Source organism: Hippocampus bargibanti, linkage group LG10 (assembly GCF_051943395.1).
Source record: "Hippocampus bargibanti isolate YZ-2025 linkage group LG10, ASM5194339v1, whole genome shotgun sequence".
In the NCBI taxonomy this organism is placed as follows: Eukaryota; Metazoa; Chordata; class Actinopteri; order Syngnathiformes; family Syngnathidae; genus Hippocampus; species Hippocampus bargibanti.
The window spans coordinates 24,064,274-24,074,850 of record NC_142743.1 but is presented as its reverse complement, the minus strand read 5'-3'; the positions used below and the strand labels follow the sequence as shown (position 1 = coordinate 24,074,850).

The following is a 10,577-nucleotide window of genomic DNA, read 5'->3' as shown; positions in this document are numbered from 1 at the left end:
TTCTAAGCCTTAAAACTACACAAAATATACCTTATTTTGTGTATAATAAATGAGCTATGGTATTATATTTAAAGAAATAAACTGTACTGTATAATAAAGTTGTTTTATTTACCTTTGTGATGGTCGTCGATGGCTTAATGGAATAGAGTGGCCGGTTTCATCCGCATTAAACACTTGATGAGGAACGTAGCCTTCTTTCACCATCTTGAGGAATGATCCCTTGTAGGTGCTTTCTCTGCCATCATTTTACCTAGTTCCTCATCAATTGTGTTTTGTTTAGCTGGGTTGATAGCTTTTTGCATCAAGTGTACAGATGGCGTGTGCGGGTTATTTGTGGAGCCTGATTGATGGGAATTTTAACCTTGCAGTCTACACTCTGCCTTTGAGCTGTCAAAGTTGAAACGAGTCCAAATGTTACTGTTTTCTATCCATTTTGAGTTCAGATTGGGAGAAGATGTTTTCTTGTTACTCATCCAGTTATGAATATGATTCAAATAGTTCTGAAGAAGAAAGCATAAATGTTTGCAATTGATTAAAGAAGTCCTTCCGTGTCATTTTGAGGCGTCTGGACACCAATGTGGCGTCCCAGAAAATGCACAAGATGGCGCACAAGCTCCGTTGGAAATGGGCTGATTTGTCTGCTGGGAATTTGCGTCAACTATTTCTAGTATCAAATAGTAGTCTTGGTGCAACACACAACGATTCACCATTGCGTTATTTATGTGTATTCCTTCCAATTTCGCCATCAACACGATGTTTTCAGACCAAACAAAGTACCCAAAATGCATTGTGTGTCGCTTTCTCGATCAGGGGCATTCCCTCCGTGACGTCACATCAAGCATCGTCATCAACTGGAAAACAAGACTTCCTGAATTTTCAGCGCAAGTCTTAAAAGGTAAAATATAGCTCTACGCGGTGGAATCTTTGTCAAATATGCTCAGTAGAAGTCATTTGAAGTGATCTTACAAATTACGGACACAACTTGTCCGGAGGCGTCGGTTGTCCTTTAAGCATCGTGTGGCATTTCACATCATTCACCCAAATCAATACACATTAGGAAAACGACTATTTCATTCTTGAAAAATGACGACTTTTCATCCCAACAACGACAAGATAAAACCTGAGGACTACACATTGCAGCTCTGCTTAACAAGAAATAGGATTTCTGAGGTGAATCAATTAATTGGGAAAATGACAATTTGGAGCATTTTCCGTCATTCGCCAATCTGCTAAATAAGACAACGCCGTGTGAGCATTACAAAGGCTGCTTTTCCTCGAGTCGCCAGTAAACTCGACACAAAAAGAGCGTGATGACAGGTTGGGCAAGTACACACACGAGCGAGCGATGTTACGCCGCGGGTGGGTGTGTCCAAACAAACCTGCGCTCAGGCATTTGGGGACATTTTTTCCTGCCTCTCTCTTCCTTGAGTGACTTCATAGGGTCAGCACATTTTCACTGCAGTCACAAAGCCGCCTGGCACATTGTAAAGCCTCCTCCACCCTAAAAATAAAGACATTATTTATATATTTTTAAATATCTGATTTTTCTACAAAATGACAAAAGGCCAAACGGGTTTGTGGATTACTCACCATCATGACAGAGCGAGTTGGCAGTCAAAAAAAAAAAAAAGACAAAAAGTGGGGGTTGGCAGTCAAAAGCAAAAAAATAAATACAAATAAAAAAGGGAAAAAAGAATGAAAAAAAAAACAGGGTTAACAGTCAAAAGCAAAAATAAAAAAAGGGAAAAAAGAAAAAAAAGGGGGATTAGCAGCAGTCAAAAGCTAAAAAAAAATAAAAATAAAAAAGGGGGGAAAAAAAGAAAAAAAACAGGGTTGGCAGTCAAAACCAAAAAAGTGGGGGAGAAAGAAAAAAGGGGGTTGGCAGCAGTCAAAAGCTAAGAAAAATAACAATAAAAAAGGGGAAAAAAAGAATGAAAAAAAAAACGGGGTTGACAGTCAAAAGCAAAATAAAAAAATAAAAATAAAAAAGGGAAAAAAGGGAAATTTGAAGAAAAAAAAGAGTGAGTTGGTAGTGAAAAGCAAAAATAAACAAAAAAAAAAAGGCACAAAAAAAAAAAAAAAACAACAAAAAAGAAAGAAAAATAGAGCAAGTTGGCAGTCGTCAAAAATACTAAAAATAAGTGACACATTTTACACGACGGTCAAAGGCCCAAGGGTGTCAAACTCCGGTCCTCGAGGACCGGAATCCTACGGGTTTTCCACGTCTCCCTGTTGCAACACACCTGTTCCAACACAGCCTCAGGTGCGTTGCAACAGGGAGACTTGGAAAACATGTAGGACACTGGTCCTCCAGGACCGGAGTTTGACACCCCTGAAGCGCTGGTAGAAATAGAACTGCTGAAGCACACACGTAGCCTCACCGGCGTAAACACGGCGCCGATCCACATCTGGTTTTTAACGGAAGATGCCGGAAGTCATCGCTAACGTGCCAGCGACAGAATTGTTCCCGTTTTATTGGCTGGTGACAGAAATACAATAAATATATATTTTTTAAATTGTTAATATTTCTAAGCAAAATAATCGTACGGACCTGCCATCCAAACGAAGAAACGTTAGCATTAGCGAACAATTGAGAAAGGCAAAATTTAGGCTAACAGGTGCCAAACAGTTTTTGTGGCCTAAGCCGCAAACGGTCTCTGGTGGCGGCAAACAGTCCAAGACGAGGAGTGCAGACTGCAAGGTTAAAATATCCCAGATCCAAGACTTATCGCCCTTGAACCGCTAGCGTCAGTCCATGTAATCAAAGTCCTCGGGGATCCCGAAGGCTTTGTCAATGCGGGTGTCGTCCAATGAAAACTTTTTCTTGGTCCACGACTTGATGGCGAAAACGTTGTCTGGAAAGACAATAAACAAACAAATAAACAAATCAATAAACTTTATCTTGGATGTCGTTCATCGACAGTGATACCTTGGCTTACGAACTTAATTGGTTCCCAGACAGAGTGTGTAAGGCCAAAAGTGTGTATCCCAAATATTAATTTCCCATAGGAAACCATTTAAATGAGAATAATCCGTTCCCAGGTCCCCATAAAACATCATTTTCTACTAAATAAGCCTTAAAACGAAACAAAATAGACTTTATTTTATGAATAATAAATGTGCTGTGGAATTATATACATAATAAGGTATATTTTGTGTAGTTTTAGTGCTTAGAAAATTAGAAAATAGTGTTTTATGGGGACCTACGAACAGATTATTCTCATTTTAATGGTTTCCTATGGGAAATTAATTTGAAATCTTTGTTTGCTCTGCGTTTCTGTTGCGACTGCAACCCATTTATGCGGCAACCGAGTCGAGCCAACGTGTGGCCGCCACCAGCGGAATTCTGTTGACTTTCTTTTCCATCTTCTCCAGCGACCCGTTTAGCGGCTAACAAACTGTTTTCTGTTGTGTTACTATAGCAACCTATTTCGGCACCTTGTAAACCAATACATGTGCCCGAAATGGAAGCTGTATTTTCCCCAAAATCATAAACAAAATACATTACTTAATAACTAATTATTTGATTAATCATTAATTAATTGATTAACTCATTCACTGGCAGACTATGTGCAAAAATGTGTCCACTTCTGTGCCAGGGTTTTTGTCATTGTCACTTGATTTCCAGAACCCACAGAATATGGATAAATAATAAATAATAATAATACATTTCATTTCTTAGCGCCTTTCAAAACTCTCAAGGTCACTTTACAATCACAAGATAACATTTTCTGTGGGTGAGCAGCGGCAGCCACACGCGCCAGCTCAACCCGGAAGTAACTCGGATAGAAAGCTAGTTAGCTAATAGATAGCTAGCAGGGACGTCACTCAACCCGGAAGTAACTCTGATAGAAAGCTACTTAGCTAATAGATAGCTAATAGATAGCTAGCAGGTCCTTCACTCAACCCGGAAGTAACTCAGATAGAAAGCTAGCTAGCTAATAGACAGCTAATAGATCGCTAAGTAACTCGGATAGAAAGCTACCTAGCTAATAGATAGTTAACAGATAGCTAGCTAGGCCTTCACTCAACCCAGAAAAGCTCGCTAATAGATAGTTTTTTTGAGGGGGGGGGGGGGGGGATCAAAACAGTCAACCGCCATCGTGGTTCCACCCAGGGAGTCAACAATACGATGGAGAGAGAACGACAGCGTCTTTTGTTTAATAAGTCGCACTGGTGATTCTTGGAAAGCAATTGCAAGCAGGGTGCGCCGATGACTCACCTGTCCACCTGGAAACAGCTTCTTTGGCCACCACGTTTGATTTTCCTGCAAAACCAGAAAAGGCAATACGGATTTGTGGATTACTCACCATCATGACAGAGCGAGTTGGCGGTCAAAAGCAAAAAAAGACAAAAGAATGAGTTGGCAGTCAAAAGCAAAGATAAACCAAGAAAAAAATGAACAAGTTATGTAGTCCAGCTTATTTCTTTCATTATAATACCATAGCACATTTATTATACATAAAATAAGGTATATTGTGTGTAGTTCTAAGGCATAGAAAAGTAGAAAATGATGTTTTATGGGGACCTGGGAACGCATTATTCTCATTTTAATGGTTTCCTATGGGAAATTAATTTTTGGGATACACACTTTTCGCCTTACACACTCTGTCTGAATCAATTAAGTTCGTAAGCCAAGGTATCACTGTAACAGTGTCGTCATTCTATTTTTTTTTTTTATGTTTGCATCTTTTAAACTAGCTGCGATTGGCTCGTGACGAGTACTCACTCATCTGTTGGACAAGTTGTGAGTCGCAATCCTTGTACTTGTCCAAGTCAGTCTGCAGCTGAGCTCGTTCGTCTTTCAGAGCCTGGAGCTCCTTCAACATGGCGCTCCTCTCTTCCTGCGCACAAGTTCAGTCGACTTGTTAGCGCGCGCGCGCGCTAGCATTTGATCTGCTCACAAACGTGTACTATTACCGTATCCTGACGTCCTTCTTTGGCTTTTTCAATCGCATTCCGCAGAGAATTTTGCCGTTGCGTACCTTCCGATACCTTTGAGGAGAAACAGTTTTGGCATTACATTTAGATTGAAAAAGCAGTAAAAAAATACAGTGTGTATCCCAAAAATTGGTTTCCCATAGGAAATCATTAAAATGAGAATAATCCGTTCCCAGGTCCCCATAAAACATCATTTTCTAATTTTCTAAGCCTTAAAACTACACAAAATATACCATATTTTATGTAAAATAAATGTGCTATAGGTATTATAATTAAAGAAATAAACCACCCACAGAAAAACCGATCCTGTGACTGTAATAATAATAATAATACATTTCATTTATTTTTATTTAAAACTCTCAAGGTCACTTTACAGTCACATGATTTTTTTTTTGTGGGTAGCAGCGACAGCTCAACACGGAAGCAACTCAAATAGATAGAAACCTAGCCAGCTAGCTAATAGATAGCCAATAGCCAGCGAGCTAGATAGCTATATAGCGAATAGATACATTTTCGTGTTTATTATGTTTGTGAAAGTCATGATAAGTTCCTTGCACGCTGGGACGGAGACTTTGACTTGAGATAGCCAGCCAGCTAGACAATATAGCTAGCTAAAAATCGTTTTAGCTAGCTTTTGTAGCGCTAGCTATATCTATGTATGTACATATGTATTATAAATAAGTATACTATATAAGTATTTATTCAAATTGGCTTTTTTTGCTGTGTCAAATTTAGAAACCATTTTTTTTGCTAGGAGGAGTCAGTGACTGTAAAGTGTCCTTGAGAGTTTTGAAAGGCGCTTAGAAATTAAATGGATTTTGATTATTATTATTAATATTTGCTCACTTGTTTGTTCAGCTCGTCCAATTTGAGGTGGCGAGCGTGTAGAGCTTTGCTGGGGAAAGCCCAGTAGTAGTTGGAGGTGCCCACACGCTCGCAGTCCACCATGTTGTCGTCCACCAGGCTCTGCAGGACCTCCTTCACCGTCATGGGCGCTAAAAAAAGGGCGTCACAAACACAATTATCATACGACGTGGCGCTCTCTTCCAGGACCGGCTGTTATTGGTGGTTCAAACTCCAGTTTGCTGACGAAGCTTCTTGGATGGGAAGCGAACCATCCGACACCTTCAAATTTGTACAGATGACGGCTGAAGAAACCTTTTCATCGATGGACCGTTCCTGTAAGACTGAGAGCTTACACAGACGAATCTGTTTTGAATTATCTCCATTTCTGTTTTTTTCTTTCGACAGGAAAATTGGATTGGCTTGCATTTGACTGCAGACGGAATGATTGTTGTCTTTTTTTTTAGTGTGTGTTTGTATGACTAGTCTTGTGAGGACCGCGAACATTTTATCCCATAATAATAATAATACATTTCATTTCTAAGCGCCTTTCAAAACTCTCAAGCTCAATTTAGAGTCACAGGATAAGGTTTTCTGGAGGCGAGCAGTGGCAGCCACACGCGTCAGCGTTCATTCAACATGGAAGTAACTCAAATAGATAGAAAGCTAGCTAGCTAGCTAATAGATAGCTAGCAAGATGAAATAAAATCTGGGCTAACCGAGAGCACTTGAACAATTTTTGTACTACACAACGTATCTGCCAACTTTGATGATTATTCATCACTGTTGGTAAAGAGTTATCCAAATGGTTTTGGGGACTTTACAGTCGAAAGAAACCGCTAGCTACTAGCATCTAGCTACAAGCGGCCGATATATACGTAGTGAGGATGTTTTAGACAAGTGAGGACTTTTTGGCCCGTCCTCACAAGTTTTTCATTGTAAAGGCTTCTAGAGGGGCTATATATGCATCTGTTAAAGTCTCAGAGAGGTGCTCACAAATTCACCCAAAATGATTTTCGGTGTGTATTTTCATTTCACTTGGATACACACACTTTTTATTCACTGTGTGTGTTTACTTGTGTGCGTTTGTGTTTAATGAGAGGAAAAAGTTCATACCGCAAAGAGTAAAACGATATTTTAACCAAATTCACCACAGGGGTGAGGACTTTGAATGTAGCCATTCAGAGTCCTCACTCCTGTTGTTATTTCAGTTTCAAGTCCATTTTTTATTGCTTTGTTTTTAAAGAAGTTGAAGTGGGAAATGGGCTGACGTTTAGTCTTCAAATGGAACACTAGTTCTTCTCTAAATTATCAGCAACGGTGGTCCTCACTCCTTATCTGGAGTTATCCGGACCTCACAACCCCTTTGTAACAGGAGAGTGTGCGTGTGCGTGTGCGTGTGCGTGTGCGTGTGCGTGTGCGTGTGCGTGTGCGTGTGCGTGCGTGCGTGCGTGCGTGCGTGCGTGCGTGCGTGCGTGCGTGCGTGCGTGCGTGCGTGCGTGCGTGCGTGCGTGCGTGCGTGCGTGCGTGCGTGCGTGCGTGCGTGCGTGCGTGCGTGCGTGCGTGCGTGCGTGCGTGCGTGCGTGCGTGCGTGCGTGCGTGCGTGCGTGCGTGCGTGCGTGCGTGCGTGCGTGCGTGCGTGCGTGCGTGCGTGCGTGCGTGCGTGCGTGCGTGCGTGCGTGCGTGCGTGCGTGCGTGCGTGCGTGCGTGCGTGCGTGCGTGCGTGCGTGCGTGCGTGCGTGCGTGCGTGCGTGCGTGCGTGCGTGCGTGCGTGCGTGCGTGCGTGCGTGCGTGCGTGCGTGCGTGCGTGCGTGCGTGCGTGCGTGCGTGCGTGCGTGCGTGCGTGCGTGCGTGCGTGCGTGCGTGCGTGCGTGCGTGCGTGCGTGCGTGCGTGCGTGCGTGCGTGCGTGCGTGCGTGCGTGCGTGCGTGCGTGCGTGCGTGCGTGCGTGCGTGCGTGCGTGCGTGCGTGCGTGCGTGCGTGCGTGCGTGCGTGCGTGCGTGCGTGCGTGCGTGCGTGCGTGTGTGTGTGTGTGTGTGTGTGTGTGTGTGTGTGTGTGTGTGTGTGTGTGTGTGTGTGTGTGCCAAAACATCTGCTGCCTGTCAGGCGTTTGGAGAGAATGTAGCCGAGCCAGAATGACATCAGGAAATGTGACACTTCTGTAATTTAAAAAAAAGTGTTTGAAGCTCCACCAGCATTGTGGAAAACATCGCAATATCTGCAGGAAGCACCCCCACCCCCAATCCCAATCCCCACCTCCCTTCCATCAAGAAGTAACGACATGATGCCAGAGTAAAGGGCTCAAAAACATGTGCTTTTAATCAGGGCCCAACTCGTTATTGTTCAAGTAAAGAAGGCTTTTTATACAACACAGGGGGCTGTTGTTCCTCTGCATGGCGTAGTACTGCTGTTTAGAAGAGCCTCCGGCTAACTCATACGGTGATACCTTGGCTTACGAACTTAATTGGTTCCCAGACAGAGTGTGTAAGGCGAAAAGTGTGTATCCCAAAAAATAATTTCCCATAGGAAACCATTAAAATGGGAATAATCCGTTCCCAGGTCCCCATTAAACATCATTTTCTCATTTTCTAAGCCTTAAAACTACACAGAATAGACCTTATTTTATGTACAATAAATGTGCTATGGTGTTATCATTAAAGAAATAAACTGTACTGTATAATAAAGTCGTTTTATTTACCTTTGTGATGATCGTTGATGGCTCGATGGAATGGAGTGGCCACTTTCATCATCATTAAACACTTGATGAGGAACGAAGCCTTCTTCTTTCACCATCTTGAGGAATGATCCCTTGTAGGTGCTTTCTCTGCCATAATTTTATCTAGTTCCTCATCAATTGTGTTCTGTTTAGCTGGGTTGAAAGCTTTTTGCATCAAGTGTACAGATGGGTTGTGCGGGTTTTTTTTGTGGAGCCTGATTGATGGGATATTTTAACCTTGCAGTCTACACTTTCTCACTGTCGTCTGCCTGTCTCTTTAATGTTTAAACCACCTTCCCTCACTGCTGCGTTCTTGACCAATCACGTGGCTTTAACCGAAGACTGGGGGTGGGGAATAGAGAAGCAAAACAAGCCGTCTGCCATTTTGTCGTTAGAAGAACGGGCTTGTTCGCGAACGACACATTAGTCATTGTGGCAGCTCCGTGTGTGTCCAAAAAAAAATAATTCGTATGCCAAGGTAAAATGTTCATAAATTTAACGTTCGTAAACCGAAACGTTCGTAAACCGGGGTATCACTGTACTTTTTTTCTGATTGTGGATGATAACTTACTTATTCCCTTTGTTTTAGGGGCAATCTTCTCGAGGTCTTTCAGCTGAAAAACATCCTTCTGCGATAACAATAGAGATAAGACAATTATTGTGCATTAAAAAATACGGCGACCATTCTTATTTTTAGGTGAATATAATAATAATAATAATAATAATAATAATAATAATAATAATAATAATAATAATAATAATAATCTAACACTCTGACGAAGGCGGAAGTAGACGCCGAAACATGTCAGGTATTTGAACATCTACACTGTCTGTAAGTAAAGAATCTGCTTTAAAATAAATAAAATAATAATAAATTTGATTTTTAAGCGCCTTTCAAAACTCTCAAGGTCACTTTACAGTCACAGGATACGTTTTTCTGTGGGTGAGCAGCGGCAGCCACACGCACCAGTGTTCACTCAACCCTAAAGTAACTCAAATAGATAGAAAGCTAGCTAGTTAGCTAACAGATAGCAAATAAATAGTTAATAGATATTCAGATAGGCAAAAGCTAGCCAGCTTACAGCCAGCTAGAGGCTAGCCAGCTAGCTAATGGATAGCTAAAAATTTGCTAATAGATAGCCAGATAGCCAACAGCTAGCCAAACTCACGGTTTCAAAGAAAATCTCCATCATGCGACTTCTCTTCTCCTCCAAACTTAGTCCTTTCTTTTTGGACTGAAACAACAATGATGAAAATACCACCCACAATTTAAAAAAACAGTCATTTATCACATTTGATTCAATTTTTAATCGAGTCAATGACGTCAAAAGACGTAAAATGATATTCGGTGTTGAAACGACACTTCGCTGCGACAGGCGGCACCAATTTACGTTAACTACTAACTTCCCCTTTCAGCGAGCATTTTTTTTTCAGAAAAGTTGACATTGTTGTCGTTTTTAAAAGTGCAAATACACAGTAAATGACTCAAACAATTCGGTAAAATGTCATTACATCAAAAGCGAGGACTTTATAGAAAATTAAATCAGTAACACGTCACTTGTAGCTCGATACTTGTCTAAACGTTACGAGAATGACCAAAAGACAACCAAAGAGAAGCGAGAACACCAAAATATAACTTACCATTTTGATGATTAGGACGACTAGAAAAGCGCAATAGCACTAATAAAATCGTCAAAAGTTTTTTTATGTGTGCTACTTGTCCCGTTTGTTTAGTTTTAGCTCCAAATTAAAATGGAGTGCCGTGGCTTTTCTGAATCTCCCGCGGAGTCTGTTAAGTAGTAATGTGTCGTTCGCGAACGAGCAGGTTCTTAGCGCCGGATCTCTGAAGTGAACGAAGAGAGCCGGTTCCGAACAAGGAGCCGGAAATGGCAGCCGTCTTTTTTTTTTCCTCTATTCCCCGCCCCCATGCTTCGGTTGAAGCCGCTCGTGATTGGTCGATATCCGTGGAAGAGGAGGAAGGGGAGAATTACAGATAAACGCAGCAGTGAGGAGAGGGGGGGAGAGGGGACGTTAGGGTAGACAGGTGGACAAATGTTCTCACATTATGCTGTTGTCAT

General features: G+C 41.8%; 1 protein-coding gene across 2 annotated transcripts; it reads right to left on the bottom strand.

Annotated features, from left to right (window-relative positions):
- Positions 1 to 2,454: 2,454 nt before the first annotated feature.
- On the bottom strand, positions 2,455 to 10,343 carry mnd1 (meiotic nuclear divisions 1 homolog (S. cerevisiae)). 2 transcript variants are annotated; one of them, XM_089006165.1, is made up of 8 exons: positions 10,141 to 10,337; positions 9,669 to 9,734; positions 9,071 to 9,128; positions 5,788 to 5,936; positions 4,921 to 4,995; positions 4,730 to 4,844; positions 4,223 to 4,267; positions 2,455 to 2,855 (listed from the first exon to the last, which is right to left on the bottom strand). In XM_089006165.1, the coding sequence occupies exons 1-8, from the start codon at positions 10,141 to 10,143 to the stop codon at positions 2,749 to 2,751; spliced, it is 618 nt and encodes a 205-aa protein (XP_088862291.1). In that variant the 5' UTR covers positions 10,144 to 10,337; the 3' UTR covers positions 2,455 to 2,748. The 2 variants fall into 2 exon arrangements, with proteins under 2 accessions (XP_088862291.1, XP_088862292.1); XM_089006166.1 differs by lacking the exon at positions 9,669 to 9,734 and having other exon boundaries at positions 10,141 to 10,343.
- Positions 10,344 to 10,577: the final 234 nt, after the last annotated feature.